Here is a 19,977-nt window from a genome sequence, read left to right on the forward strand (position 1 = left end):
CCTTTGTTTTGAATGTAATAATAATAAAAATCTATCAGCAGTGCTTTCCACAGAAAATCAAACATTGTTATAGAATGTATCAAGGTCATACAGCAATAGCTCCTATGATTTACTGTGTTGTTTGAGAAACAAACCTTTATTTTATCAAATTATCAAAATCTCACATTACGTATGAATAAGTCTCCAAGTACAGAATATAATATAGGTGCTGACAATCAGAAAACAAGACAAACCAGATTACTAAATTTAGTCTAAACTGAATTTTCTTCAAAAAGCTGATGTTGCAAGCATGACAAAGAGTCTGGTTCCTTTGTGCTTTGTCCTTTGTGTATCCTGGTGCTTTTTTTAACAAGCTGATGTTATCAAACTGATAAAAATACCTTTTTGGCCTCTCTCACAGATGTTGCCCTCTTAAGGCAGTTAGTGTGCATACTGTGGGCGGTCCTTAATGCCTGAGGCTTAGCCTTCACCAACTTCCTTGACATTAGAATTCACTAACAACACTGAGGACCACATATAAGCCTGGGACAGACAGCCTGTGGAAAAATAGAAATCATCAAACTGGTTGACATATGGTAAGTACGATACTGCCCAGACCAAGAAAAGCATCTGATGGATCACACCAGACACAACAAACTATTATAATGTGGGAGATTAGCTATGTTTAATTCTAGGTGTAACAAAAAAAACTGTATTTGTATGTTACATAAAATTTAATTTTGATTGCATGAATGTATTACTTTGTAATATTTTTCAATTATTGCTGAAAATTATTTTAAGGTTTGTCTTCATTATACTTTAGTGCCTAACACTAATAACAAAAACCAGTGAATCCTGATCTTAAAGAGAGATTACATACTCAATCATGTTTCTCTTTCTCATTTGCAGCATGCAGTGGTCTGAAGAACAAAAGGCTTTCTTTGCCCATTTATTATGTTGGGAATACAAATCTATAATATAAAAAACAATAGGTACAAAGAACACAACGTGGATTCTGACAGTTGTGATCAGGAGGGATCAGATTCACCTGAGCCCAGTGTTTTGTCTATGGAGAGCAACCGATCAATGCAAATGCCGGTTTACTTAAGAAATACAACACATCTTCCACATCTAAGGTATATTTGTACATCATTTTAATCTTAATTATCAAACAAATTGTCAAATGAACATAATTATATCATTACAATTACTGTTAAACATTTTAAGAAAATTGTGTTTTGAACATTTTTTATCTTAATTTATATTATATAGCATAACAAATATTGTGTTCCCTCTCACAGTTTGGTCGACAGATCAGACCCTTCTAGTCCTAGTGTTTTATCCATGAAGAGTGACCGCTCAATGCAAATGCCAATTCATCTGAAAAATGGATCAATGGAAAAAGGGTAATGACAATTGCTTGTTTAAGATAAAGATAGACAGAACAGTGGGTCATCAGGGCAGTAAAACAGCAATAAGGATTCAGATTTAAAAAAAAATTTGGACCCTCATCGATGCTTTTTAGGCAATCTTTACTAAAATACCAGATTTCTTCTTTATTCAAATCTACCAATGGTAAGTTTTGCTTTCAGTCTCCAGCAGGAGAGATCAGACTCATCTTCCCCAAGTGTTTTGTCTATGAAGAGTGACCGGTCAATGCAAATGCCAATTCATCTAAATGAACCACCTCCACTGGGACTAAGGTAACATTCTACTATAAGAACTCATTTATTATGCTTCAACAAAGTGAAGGGTAAATAGTGCGCAAAAGTTTTTACAATTCTCAGACAAAAGTCTTAATTCTAATAGGTTGTACATTGTTGAGATTTTAATGCTTATTACAAAATATTATTTTGTCTATAAGGTATTCACTAACAAAATCAGGTCAGGATGCTCTGAAGACTGGCAGCTTTCCTGGAGAATTCATTCATCAGTAGGTTTAAATGCATCAAGAGTCTTATTTATAGTGTCTGTACAGTGTGCATATTCTCAGTTACTGAAAAACATGTTTTCAACAGATGTGATTCAAAAAGTCCCGACGTCAAGATTCATAGATTAAAAACAGAAATAAAAAAGAAGCAACTGTACATTTTTGAAGGATTTGAAATGCAGGGAAACCCAAAACTTCTGAATGACATCTACATAGAGCTCTACATCACAGAGGGAGGGAATGGACAGATCAGTAATGAGCATGAAATTAAAAGAATAGAAAAAACTTTGAAGGCTCCTGCAGGAGCAACGATACCAATCAAATGCAATGATATTTTTAGAGCTTTACCTGGACAAGACAAACCCATCAGAACTGTGCTGACAAAGGGAGTCGCTGGCATTGGAAAAACAGTCTCTGTGCAGAAGTTCATCCTGGACTGGGCTGAAGGGAAAGAGAATCAGGACGTCCAGCTCATATTTCCTCTTCCTTTCAGAGAGCTCAATCTGATGAAAGACAAAACACTCAGTCTTTCAGATCTTCTTCAGATGTTCTTCCCTGAAACAAAAGACATGAAAATTTTCAGTGATGAATATAACGTGTTGTTCATCTTTGATGGTATGGACGAGTGTCGTCTGTCTCTGGATTTTCAGAGTGATGTGAGGTTGTGTGATGTAAGTGAATCAGCATCAGTAGACGTGCTGCTGACGAACCTCATTGTGGGGAATCTGCTTCCCTCTGCTCTCATCTGGATCACCTCCAGACCAGCAGCAGCTGATCTCATCCCCTCTGAGTGTGTCCATCGACTGACAGAGGTACGAGGCTTCAATGACCCACAGAAGGAGGAATACTTCAGGAAGAGAGTCAGTGATCAGAGTCTGGCCGAGAGGATCATCTCACACCTGAAGTCATCAAGGAGCCTCTTCATCATGTGCCACATCCCAGTGTTCTGCTGGATCTCAGCCGCTGTTCTGGAGAAGATGTTGAGTCGAGCAGAGAGTGGAGAGATTCCCAAGACTCTTACTCAGATGTACACACACTTCCTGATGGCACAGATTAATATTAAAGAAACAAAGTACAATGAGAGCAAAGACAAAGAAATGATTTTCAAACTAGGGAAACTGGCATATGAGCAGCTGGATAGAGGCAACCTGATCTTCTATGAGGAAGACCTGAGAGAGTGTGGCATTGATGTGACAGAAGCATCAGTGTACTCAGGATTGTGCACTCAGATCTTCAGAGAGGAGTCTGGCTTGTATCAGGGGAAAGTCTTCAGCTTTGTTCATCTGAGCATTCAGGAACATCTAGCAGCTCTATATGTGCACCTCTCCTTCCAAAACAGCAGAATAAATGTGCTTGAAGCACATGAATCTGGAACGCCGGTGACAATGTTGAGTTTACACAAGTGTGCAGTTGAAAAAAATTTAAAAAGTATGAATGGGTATCTTGATCTTTTCCTTCGATTCCTGATTGGACTTTCTCTGGAGTCAAATCACAGTCTATTAGAAGGGCTTTTGGTGACAAAGACAGACAGCTCCCTGGAAACAGAGAAAACTATTGATTATCTCAAGCAGAAGCTAAAAACAATCCTTTGCTCAGAAATGGCTCTTATTTTGTTCCACTGTCTGAATGAACTCAATGATCATTCCCTCATTACTGAAATCCAAAGCTACCTGACTTCTGGAAAACTGAACAGCGAAGCTCTGTCCCCAGATCTCTGGTCGGCTCTGGTGTACATCTTAATGACATCAAATGAGAAGTTTGAGGATTTTGAACTTTGTAACTATGGAAGATCAGACACTGCACTGTATTGGCTGCTTCCTGTGATCAAGGTGTCGAAAAAGATCTGGTGAGAACATTTTACTACTCACATGACTTGTTCAAAATCAATTACATATAAAAATAAATAAACAGGTTTGACTACTTGACTTTGATGAGCACCTTTTGAAATTAACTTTGCATGTGAGTGCAGAAAATTGATATATAATAAAATGGCAATGAATAAAAGAAATTGACAGTCTACTTGCTCTTCCAGGTTGCATGACTGTAATATCACAACCAGAGGATGTGTATCACTGTGTATGGTTCTGCCATCACTATCCAATGTGAGAGAGCTGGACCTGAGCAAAAACACCCTGCAGGATGCAGGGGTAGAAATACTCAGCACAGGAGTAAAAAACTCATGCTATGCACCAAAACTGTATGTTTGTTTGAAGTTAAATATTACAATATTATATTACAAATACATTATGTACATACTTTATGAAGATATTTAAAGAAATATTTCTATGCCTCTTCAGAAGGGAGGAATGGTTAAGCAGTAATCAAAATGAACAAGATAATCAGCTTAAGTATGAAGCTTTCCTATGTCTCACTGCAGGGCTACAGGATACGGACTGTAGACTGGAATCCTTGAAGTAGGTTCTGTTAACTGTCTTTAAAATAGACTTTTTCCTGCCAAATTTGCAACAAGACTTTTGTCTTTGGATTGAGATCTCAAATGTATTATCTCTCCTCTCTGCAGTCTTAAGAACTGTGGAGTAACAGAAGCAAGCTGTGTTTACCTGAGCAAAGCTCTGAGTTTAAACCCTTCTCATCTGAAAGTTTTGGACCTGAGCTGGAACAACATTGGAGACTCTGGAGTGAAACATCTCTGTGCTGCTGTGGTTAAAATTCACTGTGCATTGGAAACAATAAAGTGAGTTATTACACAATTATGAGCTTATTTAGCTAATTATGAAATAAATTTAAAGTTAATAATGACTAAAGAGCATTTTAATTGTTTTAACAGGTTAAATAACTGTAACATAACACACAAAAGTTGTATAGCATTGGCTAAAATACTACAAACAGCTTCAAACCTTAAAGAGCTCTCTCTAAGTGAAAATGAGCTCCAGGACTCAGGTGTTATGCTGTTCTCTGTTGGACTGCATCATCCTCACTGTAAACTGGAGACGCTCAGGCAAGATGATTCTGAATACTTGTGCTAGATTAAGTAAACAATAAATTGACCATTAAATTATATTGCTTCATGGTGAAGGGTTTTTGTTTTATAAGGGCTACCTCTGAATTTTCAAAGCCATAACATAAAGGACATTAACATCATAGACATTGGAAAGCAAGTAAAAGGACTACTGTTCTCACCATGTCCAATATTTAAACAAACATTTAATTCATCAGGCTTTTACTATAATTAAAGGCTTCTTGATTATACTCATTTGAAATTTTCTGCTATCACTGTATCATATCAATCAAATATACTGGATTTTTTTTTCAATAGGCTTTCATGTTGCAACATTGAACCAGAAGGCTTTGGATCTCTGGCTTCAGTTCTGAGGTCAAACTCTCATCTGAGAGAACTGGACTTGAGCAACAACAGTCCCGGAGATCAGGGAGCAGAGCTGCTGTCTGCTGTTCTTCAGCATCCAAACTGTAGACTGAAAACACTGAGGTTATTATATAGAAACTTGTGAGCACATTTTATATTTGACGTAGTTTGAAAAGTGTATATTATGATAATTTTTTTCTCAGGTTGGACAAATGTGGAATCACTGAGATAAGCTGCACTGCTCTGGCTTCAGCTCTCAGCTCAAAGACCTGCAGTCTGACACATCTGGATCTGAGCATTAATGATCTACAAGAATCAGGAGTGAAGAAGCTCTGTGCTGGACTGCAGCAGCCTCACTGTAAACTACAGAAGCTGAGGTAAAAATCTGGAAATGTCTTATTTAGTGCAATCTTAGATCTAAAGCCATTTAAAATTAAATGGAATAATAGCAAAACCATCTCTGCTTATAAATCCACTCTGCTCTCTTCAGGTTGTCCAAGTGTAATGTAACACATGAAGGAGTGACAGCACTGACTGAAGCTCTGAAATCACATCCATCCCACCTGAAAGAACTCGATCTGCTTGAGAATGATCTGGAAGAATCAGACTTGAATATGCTTGCCATTATACTGGAAAAAAACACTATAAAACAGCAATCCTTAAGATAACTCTAGGAATAAGCACTCAAGCGTTTAACATTGTGAGAAGTTATCATGCATGATACAGTGATAGCATCTGACCTAAAGAGATATATTGTTCACCCAAAATGAAAATTCTGTCATCATTCTGTTTACTCACTCTCATGTTGTTCCAAACCTGTTTGGTTGTTTTGGTGAGCACAAAAGAAGATATGTTGAAGAATGTTGGTAACCAAACAGCTGATGGTATTGACTTAAAGCTTTTTTTCCCCCATACTATGCAAGTAAAATGCTACCAGCAACTGTTTGGTTAAATTATGTGAATAATGACAGAATTAAAATTTTTGTATGGACTATGTCTTTAGAATAAAGACAAATCACAATTTCTATGGACTGAGAGTTCAGATAGCAGGTTTTTATAAAGGCTTAAACAGTTTTTAAAGTATGTAATATATACTTTCATGGTTATGAATATGCTTGTTGTAAAAACAAAATGGACTTTTAGTTCGTTTTCTTCCCTTAGGTGTTCCTTGACATAGTTTTCCCTCGTGATTGATTATGTCATCATGTCATCGTCACATTTGTCTGTGTATTTAAGTTCCTGTCTGTTCTATTAGTGTTTTTCGGGTCTTAAACACTGATTGTGTATATTTGTTGCTGTTCTCTCTCTGTGTGGATTATTACCCTTTTGGTTTATTAAGATTACCTTCTACCTTCATCTTTGTGTGATCGTGTGATGTACTGTAGCAATCTGTGACAGTTGTAACGTTAACTAATATGACCTTATTGTAAAGTGTGAGTTATACTTATGTAATAAATGTACAGTTCACATGCATAAACTTAATGGTTGTTCTGCTCGTGGTTGTCTTAAGTCTACTTGTTACTGAGTACCTCAAACAAAACACCAAATATCCTTCTGGACTGCTAAATCCAGGGCTTATTTCATCCTCAAAAGCTGGTACCATGCAAACATGACTTTGTTTGCAGGCAGACCGATGAGTCTAGTTTGGCCTTATTCAAGTATGCAAATCCAGCCAGTTAGATTAGCACTTGTTACACCAAGAAAATGCTTTCCATTTTTGTTTACAACAAGAATCAGACGATAAGTGGGTGAGACGTGTGAGTCTAAGACTATGGGCCACTGCCAACTTTCTTAATGCGAGGATTAGCAAGTGGAATTCTGGAAACACAAGGTAAGTACCACAGAAAAGATTAAATAATTATTATTTGCAGAATTAAAACATTAGGTTAATAATCTTTATGCTTTCTCTGGAAAGCTGAACAAGAAAATACCATCCAGTTGTGCGATGTACAATGTGCGTCAGATGGTTTATGGGTGTGACAGACTAAACCAGTGCCAACTTCCTTAACGCCATGACTTGCTCACAACACTACCGAAGAGAAGATATACAGACTGTGGAGAAAACAGAAAACATTCAGTTCAGCGGATTTATGTGGACTGGCTAAAATTCAGAAGACACATGGTAAGTGCATCTCAATATACATCTATATATCGCAGGCAAGATGAATCCTTGAGTTTGAGCTACACCTGATGATTTAGAGAAATATAAATTTTTCAATCATATTAATTGCTGAATGTTTTTATAATGTTGAGTAAACTAAAATACATTGTAATCTTAATGATTCCTCAGGGGAGCTATAGACATCATACTGTATGACACAAAATATATGTGATTAGTCAAACAATGTCAGTTATTTAATGCTTTATAATGTTTTTTAAAAGCAGTTTACTTAGATTACACCCTCAGGTGCATCAGGAAAAACTAGTAAAACCAGATAGTTTACATGCATGATCTGTTTCTCTTTCACATTTCCAGCTCTCCATGTAAAGAAAATACTCAATAATAAAAGGAATCTATGCCTAATGAAGAAAAAAAATGTCTGTGTGCCAAAAGAACCCAGTGTGTCCATAAAGAGTGATGGATCAGTTAAAAGACAAAGATTCTTCTTCTTATTATCATGGGTAAATTTTGAATTGCTGACACATACATACATTTGCTATAGAATAGATGTGAATACATTGCAAAAACTGTAACAATGACATGTAATGTCCAGTTCCACTTACTTTTAATCTGAAATAGAATATTATAAATAATTCTGAAAATGTTTTATCTAACAGTTTTGATCAGGAAAGATCAGATTCACCTGCGCCCAGTGTTTTGTCGTTTAAGAGTGACCGATCAATGCAAATGCCTATTCAGCTAAGAAATGAAACACTTCTACCACAACTATGGTATTTCCTTTTCTATCATTTCAGTGGTCATCAAATTAACATCTTTATATTATAATATAATAATTATTATAATTACAGTGAAAATGTGATCCAATGTTACTTCAGTGATCCCCTTTCTATTTATAACAGAAATGCAATGAATTTTACTGATTTTTTACTAGCACATTTGATATAAACACAAGGTATAGCATAAGATAAAATTATGTTTCCTGTTGTAGTTTGAAGGAGAGATCGGACTCATCTGCCCCTAGTGTTTTGTCCATGAAGAGTGACCGGTCAATGCAAATGCCAATTCAAATGCAAAATGGATCAGATCCGATGGAAAATAGGTAATGGAAATAACTTCACGTAGTTCACACAGTAGGTAAATATGACAAGTTAAAGTTACTTTTCCCAAGTTACTTTCCCTGGTGGTGTTTTAGAACATTAAGTTAACCATTTTTCCACTCCACTGCTCTACCTTTGCACTCGTGTCTTTTGCAGTGTCTGAGCATGAAATAGCGTTCCAGAAGCACAGCAGTCAAGTCAAAAGAACTTTAAAAGAAGCGACTGTGTTTTTTTCCAAATTTCAGTCTCACATATTGCGTTTCTCAAAGCAAAAACACATTCTGTGTGGTTTGTGAACGCCACTTTGTGTTATTGTGTGTGTGTGTGTGTGAATGTCTTGTGTTTGGACCCCCATGTACCGCAAGTGCTGACTTCATCCTCCTTATCACCTGCTCATGAATTAGCTTGCTTCTATAGCATTTCAACACATAAATGAACTTCTAAATGCTTACTACACTGGCTTTGTGTTTACTTTCACATGACAGCGCTTCATGCTGTCTTTTTATCGTTCTTTTGCATATGTGGGTCAGTTAGCACTGTCATTCGTTCACACTAGAATCTGATATTGGCCACTTTTATAAATTATTTTGCAAACAGCCACTCAAAAAATCTGAGATATCTGAGCAATAAATTGAAATTAAGCCCAACTTGCAGTGTGAATATAGCCTTATTTAAGATAAAGATATTCAGAACTGCAGTGATGTGGTGACATTCATAAGGATGATGTAGATTCTAATATTTAGAACACTTTCTCTCCTCAGTGATTTATTGTTAACCTTCTCCAAACAAATTTCTGCTTAAATCAACAAATGTCTTTTATTTTCACTGTCAGTCTTCAGCAGGAGAGAACAAACTCATCTACCCCTAGTGTTTTATCCTTGAAGAGTGACCGGTCAATGCAAATGCCAATTCAACTTCAAAATGGATCAGTTCCAGAGGAAAAAAGGTAGTTTTTCACGCACTTTTGCACCTCACTGCACTACCTTTGCACTTGCGTCTGAGCATGACACAGCATTCCAGAAACGCAGCACTCAAGTAAAAAAAAAAAAAAGTCAATTTAAATTCCACTGTTTTTCAAAGCAAAAATACATTCTACATGTTTTTTGTTTTGTTTTTTAATGTCCTGCGATGGGGCCCATCAAAGGGTTGGGGCCCCCATCAGACTCATCTTCTCCAAGTGTTCTATGAAGAGTGATCATTCAATGCAAATGCCAATTTATCTGAACAGATCACTTCCACTGAAACTAAGGAAACATTCTATTATAAGTACTCATTTATTTTACTTTAGTAAAGTGTATTATAAATAGTGTAAACAAAAAGTATCTATAATTCTAGGACAAACAAATGATGGCACTGATGACAGATGAGAAGACAAAGGTTTAGTGTGGCTGGATTATTTCACTTCCTCTTAATTGCTTGTTGAATGATAAGAAAGATAGAAAAGATACAAATGAACAAAGACCAGCAAAGATCAACAGGGCAGTGAAAAAAGAGAATGAGGAAGACAAGATAAGATAAGAATGTTGGTGAGATATAAAAATGTTTCTGGTAAATTCACAAGCTGGCTAGCATTAACTCAAAAACTATGAATATGAAAATATTGAATATAAAACTATTGTTTTGTCTATAAGGGATTTACACAGAAAATCATGTCAAGATGCAGAGAAGACTGGTAGCTCTCCTGGAAGATTCATGGAATATCAGTAGGTTGAAACCATCAAGACTCATTTATAGTGCCTCAACTGTCTACATTACTTGCTACTAATAAACATGTTTTCAACAGATTTGATTCAGAAACAGTTGAAGTCAAGATTCAAAGATTAAGATCAGAAATAAAAAACAGGCATCTGTACATTTTTGAAGGATTTGTAAAGCAGGGAAACTCAACACTCCTGAAAGAGATTTACACAGAGCTCTACATCACAGAGGGAGGGAATGGAGAGATCAGTAATGAGCATGAAATTAAAAGAATAGAAAAAACTTTGAAGGCTCCTGCAGGAGCAACGATACCAATCAAATGCAATGATATTTTTAGAGCTTTACCTGGACAAGACAAACCCATCAGAACTGTGCTGACAAAGGGAGTCGCTGGCATTGGAAAAACAGTCTCTGTGCAGAAGTTCATCCTGGACTGGGCTGAAGGGAAAGAGAATCAGGAAGTCCAGCTCATATTTCCACTTCCTTTCAGAGAGCTCAATCTGATGAAGGACAAAACACTCAGTCTTTCAGATCTTCTTCACGTCTTTTTCCCTGAAACAAAAGAAATAGACATTTTCAGTGACAAATATAAAGTGTTGTTCATCTTTGATGGTCTGGACGAGTGTCGTCTGTCTCTGGATTTTCAGAGCGATGTGAGGTTGTGTGATGTAAGTGAATCAGTCTCAGTGGATGTGCTCCTGACGAACCTCATTGTGGGCAATCTGCTTCCCTCTGCTCTCATCTGGATCACCTCAAGACCAGCAGCAGCTGATCTCGTCCCCTCTGAGTGTGTCCATCAAGTGACAGAGGTACGAGGCTTCAATGATCCACAGAAGGAGGAATACTTCAGGAAGAGAGTCAGTGATCAGAGTCTGGCCGAGAGGATCATCTCACACCTGAAGTCATCAAGGAGCCTCTTCATCATGTGCCACATCCCAGTGTTCTGCTGGATCTCAGCCGCTGTTCTGGAGGAGATGTTGAGTCGAGCAGAGCGTGGAGAGATTCCCAAGACTCTCACTCAGATGTACACACACTTCCTGATGGCACAGATTAATATTAAAGACACAAAGTACAATGAGAACAAAGACTCTGACAAAGAGATGATTTTCAAACTAGGGAAACTGGCATATGAGCAACTGGATAGAGGCAACCTGATCTTCTATGAGGAAGACCTGAGAGAGTGTGGCATTGATGTGACAGAAGCATCAGTGTACTCAGGATTGTGCACTCAGATCTTCAGAGAGGAGTTTGGCTTGTATCAGGGGAAAGTCTTCTGCTTTGTTCATCTGAGTGTTCAGGAACATCTAGCGGCTCTATATGTGTATCTCTCTTTCCACAACAGCAGAATAAACATGCTTGAAGCACATGAATCTGGATCGTCTGTGACAATAGTGACTTTACACAAGTGTGCAGTTGAAAAAAGTCTAAAAAGTATGAATGGGTATCTTGATCTTTTCCTTCGATTCCTGATTGGACTTTCTCTGGAGTCAAATCACAGTCTATTAAAAGGGCTTTTGGTGAAGAAGACAGACAGCTCCCTGGAAACAGAGAAAACTATTGATTATCTCAAGAAAAAGATAAAAACAATCCCTTGCTCAGAAATGGCTCTTGTTATGTTCCACTGTCTGAATGAACTCAATGATCATTCCCTCATTACTGAAATCCAAAGCTACCTGACTTCTGGAAAGCTGAACAGCGAAGCTCTGTCCCCAGATCTCTGGTCGGCTCTGGTGTACATCTTAATGACATCAAATGAGAAGTTTGAGGATTTTGAACTTTGTAACTATGGAAGATCAGACGCGACTCTGTTCTGGCTGCTTCCTGTTATCAAGCTTTCAAAAAAGATCTGGTGAGAACACTCAGTTGCTTACATACATGAAGTCATTGATATGAAGTTGAATAAAAAGAATCTGTTTCCATTGGTGGAACTAGTCAACTACTACTACAATAACTTATTTTTACACTAAATAGCATTTATCACTATATGCAATTAGCATAAATAAGATTATATTAGTGGCTATTTATAATTAGTGCAACAGTATTTACCACTATTTAAAGAGAAAATAACATCTAAATAGCTCATGCGAATAATATACTTGTGTTGGCAGGATGCATGACTGTAATATCACAGAAATAGGATGCGTAGTGCTTTCTGCTGTTCTTCCATCAATATCCAATCTCAGAGAGCTGGACCTGAGCCACAACAACCTGCAGGACTCAGGAGTAGAAATACTCTGTATTGGATTGAAAAGATCACACTACGACTTAAAAAAAATACTGTATGTGTGTTCAGAAAAGCAAAACAGAAACAACATGTCTATATAAGCCCTTTTTTTACTTGTAAAAGTTTAATCAAATATATAAATCCATTGTCAGGAGGATCCTGGGTTCTGATGTCTGTAAACCTGATCTTGATTTTATCGTTCTTCCTACTGCTGGACTAGAGGACACAAAGTGTAGGCTGGAATCACTGAAGTAGGTTTCTTCTTTAAGCTTCAGATATTGTATATTCAGATTTATAAGTGTAATTAGACTACTGAATATGTACTCTCCCCTTTGTAGTCTGAAGAACTGTGGAGTAACAGAAGCAGGCTGTGTTTACCTGAGCAAAGCTCTGAGTTTAAACCCTTCATATCTAAAAGTGCTGGACTTGAGCTGGAACAACATTGGAGACTCTGGAGTGAAACATCTCTGTGCTGCTCTGGAGAAAGTTCACTGTGCACTGGAAACACTAAAGTGAGTTATAAGAAACTTAATTAGTAATGAACTCTATCTGAATTGATGATTCATTTAAGAAGTGCAATATAAAGTCATGGCAGAGAAGAACTGTTAACTAATGCTACTGTTGCAACAATTCCATTTGTCACTATGAAAATCAACATAAAACAATTCAGGATAACCAGTAGGAAAAAGTAAGGTTGAACCTGATTTTAACCATCGGGAATTCATTAAAAGGTAAATAAAAGTCTCTATATGATGATAAAAAAAACAATAATAATCACCAAGGGGCCTTGGTGATGTCAATCAAAAAGTTAAGTTGATGAAGAATTATGAGAAAAAAATATGTGACTTTTGAATCCATGTTGACTTTAAAGTAATAATACAATCGAATCAAAAATGGAAATTATTTAATCGCCCCCATGAGGAGAATTTCCAAATAACAATTAGTGTTTATTTTAAATGCCAGGCACAAAAACTTTTTTCATAATTGCACTCCATATGACTACTAGGCAATATTTTAAGTCTCCTGAAGCCATACGATAACTTTATGTGAGGAACAAAGTGAAATCAAAGCAATTATTGATTAATTACCATTCTCAAAACATAAAACAGAATCTCATCAGTTAAAAAAGGGGGTGCTACTATTCGACGCAGTTGATGCCAACATGTCACGTGACAAATCGCAAAGTAATTCAAGAATTAATTCCTCCTGTGTACCAGAATTTTTTTTTTTTGGAATTTTGTTGTTTTTTATGTCATTACATTAGTTGCAGCATAAGAAACAAATGCATAAAATATAATGTCCTCTACATAGGACAAAAGTCTATGTCTGTGTCCTAGGAGGATATCCTAAAAAAACAACAGCTCAGTAATGATTTAAACATCTGTTCTAAAAACACATTTCAGTTTAAAATTTAAATGTGGATTCTTGTTATGATACTGTTTTGAGGTTGGCATTTAAATCAAAGATGTATGAAAAAAAACATTCATGAGCAAATTACAGGTTTATTTATTGCGGGTTAACTATTCATTTAAAGTGATATTATGTACTATAATTTTTGTAAATAAGAACTTATTTATACTTATTTTAGACTTTCAACTTGCAAAATCAAAACAGAAGGTTTTGGATCTCTGGCTTCAGTTCTGAGGTCAAACTCTGAGAGAACTGGACTTGGGCAACAACAGACCTGGAGATCAGGGAGCAGAGCTTCTTTCCGCTGTTCTTCAGTATCCAAACTGTAGACTGAAAACACTGAGGTAAGATACAGAAATATAGTTTTTGATAAAGTTGGAAAATAAGGCATATCTTACAAATTAATTTCTGTCTCAGGTTGGACAAATGTGGAATCACTGAGAGAAGCTGCACTGCTCTGGCTTCAGCTCTCAGCTCAAAGACCTTCAGTCTCACAGATCTGGATCTGAGCATTAATGATCTACAAGATTCAGGAGTGAAGAAACTCTGTGCTGGACTGCAGCAGCCTCACTGTAAACTACAGAAGCTCAGGTAAAAGTTGTAAAACCAAATCAGATTTCCACAAAAACTAAACCGTTTGTACCATTATTTGTTAAAATTTTGTCCAATTTGTGAAAATCCACTCTGCTCTCTTCAGGTTGTCCAAGTGTAATGTAACACACGAAGGAGTGACAGCATTGATTGAAGCTCTGAAATCACATCCATCCCACCTGAAAGAACTTGATCTGCTTGAGAATGATCTGGAAGAGTCAGACTTGAAAGTGCTCTCCAAGATACTGGACACATCATCAAACTAACACAAATGTTTAAGAGAATCCTTTAAAAGAAAGTGAAAAATGCATCAATATTAATGTCGCTGCAATCCGTACAATACAGTATGAAGAACAACATTGTGACTAGAGGAAAGAATGCCAAGCATGGTTTACAATAATGTAAAGATCTATGGATACGTTGTATAATGGATTTAATTATTATAAATATAGAACGGCAACTACAGTGTCTTAAAATTTTTATTTTAGGAACTAGATACAAAAGATCATAAATAAAGCTCATAAGTTAGGTGCACCTAAAGGTGGAAATACAGAAACTGTGAAATTAAAAGACTCCTCAATATGTTACCGAAACTTTCTTAAATGTACTGCTGTTTTAAAATGTTACATTTACTGCCAACATGAATATTATGCTCACTGTATAATTAAATACATTCTGTTAACACATGTAAAGAAAAACAGGAAGAAAATGATGGAGCTGTACATGGAAATGTCTGCTGGTATTATGTACATCAAACTATTACAAACTATGTACACACAAATTCCTAGATTTTGTACAGTGAAAAAAAATTCTAAAAATATATCTGTGACTATAAAATTCTTGCAATGATTCGACTCAGCAGTTTCCAACATTTGATCAATTTCTACACAGATTTAGCTGTTGGTGTATGATCTCTGGGTGCAGAGTCAATGGTACTCAAAGGTGCAGACATTTATTAAAATAAATGAAATTGAAAGGAGAGAAAAAAACAAGATTGAAAAGAAAACAAGGAAGATCATCAGATTGAGTCTTTTACTTTGCTACTTAAAAATGCAAAGATTGGATATATGGAACATGAGTAACTAAAGACTAAACCTTATCTGGATCTATCTCCTCATTCCCTTTATTTATTTATTTTTTTCAACAAATAAAGCAATATAATTTTCCATTCAGCAATGCCTCTGAAACTCCCATCTGGCCTTCGTAAAATAAACACACACCGTCCAAAAGGTCTGTTAGCTTCGTTGGCAAACGCTCAAAATCTCCCGAGGCAAAAGATCTGAATATAATGTTCAAATCTGATCCGCAGGGAACAATTCCTTCCTGCTGACAACAAGCGGCCATCCTGAAAAGATCCTGAGGTGAAAAGCGTCGTAGTCTGTTTGCACTTAAGTTGAAATGGTTCTTTCCACTTAAAGGAGGAGGACACTTCTCAAACTTTCTCCAGTCAAAAAATACTGCCTCGCTTCCTAAAATGACAGGGCCAGAAACATCTCATCTGAAGAGATGCTTTGAGTCATTTTATATTTTGTCTCATAGAAGCACAAAGAGGCCCAGAAAAGTGCAGTTTAGCTCATTCATTCTGATCTTCATACCGTTTGTATTCATTAAAGTGCGAATGTGAAATATTCCGCCCCTCTTGTAATGCACGTTAACCAACATGATGCAGTGTTTTTTCCCCTCGTCACAGATCAGACAGGAACCTTTGTGTCTTGTCTGTGATGCATTCCAGAAAATAATTCCTGCACGCTGCTCAGGATCTTTCTCTGATGTGCACTGCATGAGATTCCCATTTTGCCCAGATCCCTGTAAAAGAGGGAGATTTGGTAAGCTATAGTCATCTTCAAGCTCATCAAGATGTGTAATTGAGTGTGTAATGTGTGAAAGTGGTGCTCACTCGTGACTCATTGGTGAGATGCTCTCTAAGCTGCAGAATCCTGCTGTGCTGAAGTTTTCTCTGTATTGCTCAAGTCCAATAATTTTCAGCCATTCATCCACAGAACCTACAGAGGGGGCGGAGCCTTCAGAGGGGGCGTGGTGAAGTGTGGAGGGGTGGGGCCTGAGGGTGACAACATCAGAGAATACATATTAACCCAGAGAAAATGAACTTGTCAGAATTGTATGTGTGTGTGCCAAAAAACTTATTTTAGGTTAAGCCAGAAACATACAAAAACAATTTGGGGTCTGTAATATTTTTTAAAGGTCTGTCACTGTCACATTTGATCAATGTAATGTAGACTAAATGCATTGTGAAACACAACAGCAGATGAAATTGAGCATTTTGAAATATTACAGATTACAGCAATTATAAGTAGCTTCTTGTCAAGATAAAAATTCAGAAAATGTCCCCAGAAGAATAGAAAAGCCTTATACATGTTCACAAGGGGACAAAGGATTTAGGAATTAGTATCTACATATGCCAAACACATATTTTAGAACTTTTACCCATATATACCCAAACTAGCAATAAAAATGTGAATGCAAATCTCTGAGAGTCTGTGTTAGAGTGCATGTTCACCTGCTGGCGTCTCCCGCCGTCCTCTTGAGCGTGGCAGGATTGCGTATGAGTTTGTCCAGCATGTTGACGATCTGGCTGAATTTGGGTCTGTCCGCTCGTTCCCTCATCCAGCACTCCAGCATGAGCTGATGCAGAGCCAGAGGACACTCCATGGGCGGCGGCAACCGGTAGCCTTCCTCTATTGCCTTTATCACCTATGAAACAGAGGAGAGGAAATTAATCTATGGCATTCAGTTGGTTTGTATAAGTTGGCATGGCATACTGGCTTTGCATGCATTTCTGGAACGTGTACCATGGGAACGCCAGCACTGAAGATATGACAACCACACATAATTAATTAAATTTGTGTTACAGTGCCACTCACATCCTGGTTGCTCATGTCCCAGTATGGTCGTTCACCATATGACATCACTTCCCACATGACGATGCCGTAACTCCACACATCACTGGCTGAGGTGAACTTCCTGTATGTGATGGCTTCTGGAGCCGTCCAGCGGATTGGGATCTTCCCTCCCTGTGATTGACAGGTTCATGTTATTGACAATAAACAGCATTATACAACAGAATTAACTGAATTAGAAGTCTGATATTCCATATAATCCTATTGGAACCATTGTTATTACTGAAATTTGGATACAATTCTGATATAATATATCTAATCTATCTATCTATCTATCTATCTATCTATCTATCTATCTATCTATCTATCTATCTATCTATCTCATTTCTAAAAAATATTAATAATTATTTAATAAGTGTTAACTGAAATAAAATAAAAGATCATTTAGTTTACATTTAGTACTAAAATGACTAAAACCCAAAAACTAAAAACCGAAATAAAATAAAATATTAAATAAAATAAAAATGAAAAAACACAACTAAATTACTTAAGCTTACACTAAAATGGAAATAAAAAAACAATAAAAAATATGATTAAATGCTATAATAATAATAATACAAAAGTAACCCTGAAAACATAACAGCACAGCTTGCATTGTTCCTACAATGAACTGTTCTGTTTCACTGGCCATAATATGTCAAAAGCATTAGTTACTTGATTGTATATACTGTATGATAATATGAATGTAAAATTATATATGCATAAATGTAAAATCATACACACACTCTTACCCTAGTAGTATACGCTCCTTCTGGCTCGTCTTCAAGCACTCTGGACATCCCAAAATCTGAGACTTTGCACACCAGGTTGCTGTTCACTAGGATGTTGCGTGCTGCCAGATCCCTGTGAACGTAACTCATGTCGGAAAGATATTTCATTCCAGACGCGATTCCTCTCAGGATGCCCACCAGCTGAATAACGGTGAAGCGGCCATCATTCTTCTGAAAGAGGAGAGAACACATCAACACTCTTGATAAGAATCAAAGTTGCTTTAGTCGTGATTGTTCTTCCGAGTCATTTAGTTTGGGGAAAATCTCCATTTTTTTTTTTACTTGTGACATTTGTACGAACACCTCTATCTTTTCACGTGTTAAATTCAGCTCCACATTAACTCCAGCTCTGTGAGTCGCTTATAATGAAAATGCAACATGCCACAAACATCTTCCCAGACCTATAATAAGAAGCATTTATAAATGTGTATTGAACAAAAGAGAAACATTTCAAAATAGAAGTTCACGTCTGGTTTTCCACCAAAATAAAAGCTATATGTTTAATTATTGAAATAAAATAAAAAAAAATAAAAAACAATCATAAATATATCATTGTAATTTTACTGTTGTTATATAAAATTATTATAACTATTACTACATAAATGTAAAGTTTTATGAAATATTTTAATGTTCAATTATTAGTACTTTTTTATGATTTAATTTCTGTTATTTGATTTAATACTACTTACTACTACTAATAAAATGTATAATAGTAATAATAATAATAATAATAATAATAATATATAAATAATTATATATATGCATATATTTCATTATATTTAATAATGCACATAGAGTTTCATGGCCAGGAAAAACATATGGCTTGTAAATTTCTGAAGTCACTGGCCACTGGCACATGAGGCAAAATATTATTTCCAGGCCCTTTTTAAGGCTGTTTTAAAGGCAAAAGGACAAAAAACATCATAATGAAGAAATATTGCCAATTTCCCAGGTGCTATTTTAGGAAATTATTTTCCCATATATACAGTATGTAGTTTAGTGTATTGATCTTACTCTGAGAAACATGTCCAGTGAGCCGTTCTCCATATATTCAGTGATAATCATAACTGGTTTGCCTGCGATCACAGAAACAGACAGAAAGAGAAAAATGTAACTTCTGATTATAGTAAATTCAAGTTTCTGTAAGAAAACACCAAATGTATAAACCATCTTGTTTTGTATTATAGCATTTTACTGCCTTCTTAGGATGTAAAAGTTTGTTCCTCTTTTGTAAGTCGGTTTGAATAAAGCTGATTAAACGTAAATCTATTTAACAAAGCACTCAAACTTTCCCACTGACAGTATTTGAATGCGAGTGATGCCCTGGGCATATGCAACACCGTTTACTGAAACTTCTCATGTCAGTGTCAACCAGATGTAAACACTGAGCGCACAATATGAATATCAGTTATTCAAAGAGAATCAACACACACAGTCACAGTCCAGCTGATTGACACTTAGCCAATGCTCCTGTCCTATAAAGGAAGTGCAGTAAATAAAGATCGACCAGACACATTGTAGGACATCTTTGTTGAGCTGGCCTTTCTGATGACCTCGAGGCGAGTTTGATTGACAGCTTCTCCAGAGGGCCTGAGGAGCAGGTGACCTCTGACCCCGCCCCCTCACTGTTGGAGTTTCCCAGCTCCGCCCCTCTCCGCCCACGCTATAAGAATGCTAATGAAGCGTTTACTGACTTCTTGTGTATAGCTGTGCCGACATGCATGTGTACGCTTGACAATGAACTCTGCAAGACAAGTGTTATAATCTCCATCAAAACATAACAGAAATATACCATTCATAATTTCAAAAACAGTGAAAGAAAAAAAAACACTGGAAATTATATTTCTTGCATCAAGAATACAACTACCACAAGTCTTATAAAGCCAAATAATCGCAAAGAAATGCTGTTGAAT

At 36.5% G+C, this 19,977-nt stretch overlaps 3 protein-coding genes across 4 annotated transcripts in view; 2 read left to right on the forward strand and 1 right to left on the reverse strand.

Annotated features, from left to right (window-relative positions):
- The first annotated feature begins 899 nt into the window (after nucleotides 1–899).
- Nucleotides 900–6,682, forward strand: LOC128029033 (NACHT, LRR and PYD domains-containing protein 3-like). Of its 2 annotated transcripts, XM_052616495.1 has the most exons (9): nucleotides 900–1,115; nucleotides 1,281–1,682; nucleotides 1,844–1,912; nucleotides 1,998–3,755; nucleotides 3,942–4,106; nucleotides 4,207–4,323; nucleotides 4,431–4,604; nucleotides 5,438–5,611; nucleotides 5,725–6,682. In XM_052616495.1, exons 2-9 carry the CDS (start codon nucleotides 1,552–1,554, stop codon nucleotides 5,900–5,902), a joined length of 2,766 nt encoding a protein of 921 aa, XP_052472455.1. In that variant the 5' UTR covers nucleotides 900–1,115; nucleotides 1,281–1,551; the 3' UTR covers nucleotides 5,903–6,682. The 2 variants fall into 2 exon arrangements, with proteins under 2 accessions (XP_052472455.1, XP_052472454.1); XM_052616494.1 differs by lacking the exons at nucleotides 5,438–5,611; nucleotides 5,725–6,682 and adding an exon at nucleotides 4,698–5,113.
- A 2,616-nt stretch (nucleotides 6,683–9,298) lies between these two features.
- On the forward strand, nucleotides 9,299–14,341 carry LOC128029034 (NLR family CARD domain-containing protein 3-like). The gene is made up of 8 exons (XM_052616496.1): nucleotides 9,299–9,399; nucleotides 10,085–10,156; nucleotides 10,237–12,000; nucleotides 12,260–12,430; nucleotides 12,528–12,626; nucleotides 12,714–12,887; nucleotides 13,964–14,129; nucleotides 14,203–14,341. Exons 1-7 carry the CDS (start codon nucleotides 9,350–9,352, stop codon nucleotides 14,112–14,114), a joined length of 2,481 nt encoding a protein of 826 aa, XP_052472456.1. The 5' UTR covers nucleotides 9,299–9,349; the 3' UTR covers nucleotides 14,115–14,129; nucleotides 14,203–14,341.
- Nucleotides 14,342–14,837: 496 nt separating this feature from the next.
- The window catches only part of LOC128029028 (ephrin type-A receptor 4-like), a 39,349-nt gene continuing 34,209 nt past the window's right edge, over nucleotides 14,838–19,977 (reverse strand). The window contains exons 12-17 of the mRNA XM_052616489.1: nucleotides 19,079–19,140; nucleotides 18,026–18,235; nucleotides 17,259–17,408; nucleotides 16,895–17,088; nucleotides 16,274–16,435; nucleotides 14,838–16,182 (exon numbers count right to left, since the gene is read on the reverse strand). Of these exons, the coding sequence (XP_052472449.1) occupies nucleotides 16,068–16,182; nucleotides 16,274–16,435; nucleotides 16,895–17,088; nucleotides 17,259–17,408; nucleotides 18,026–18,235; nucleotides 19,079–19,140 (893 nt within the window). The 3' untranslated portion in view covers nucleotides 14,838–16,067. The remainder of the gene's footprint in view (nucleotides 16,183–16,273; nucleotides 16,436–16,894; nucleotides 17,089–17,258; nucleotides 17,409–18,025; nucleotides 18,236–19,078; nucleotides 19,141–19,977) is intronic.

Source organism: Carassius gibelio, chromosome A15 (genome assembly GCF_023724105.1).
Source record: "Carassius gibelio isolate Cgi1373 ecotype wild population from Czech Republic chromosome A15, carGib1.2-hapl.c, whole genome shotgun sequence".
Taxonomy (NCBI): domain Eukaryota; kingdom Metazoa; phylum Chordata; class Actinopteri; order Cypriniformes; family Cyprinidae; genus Carassius; species Carassius gibelio.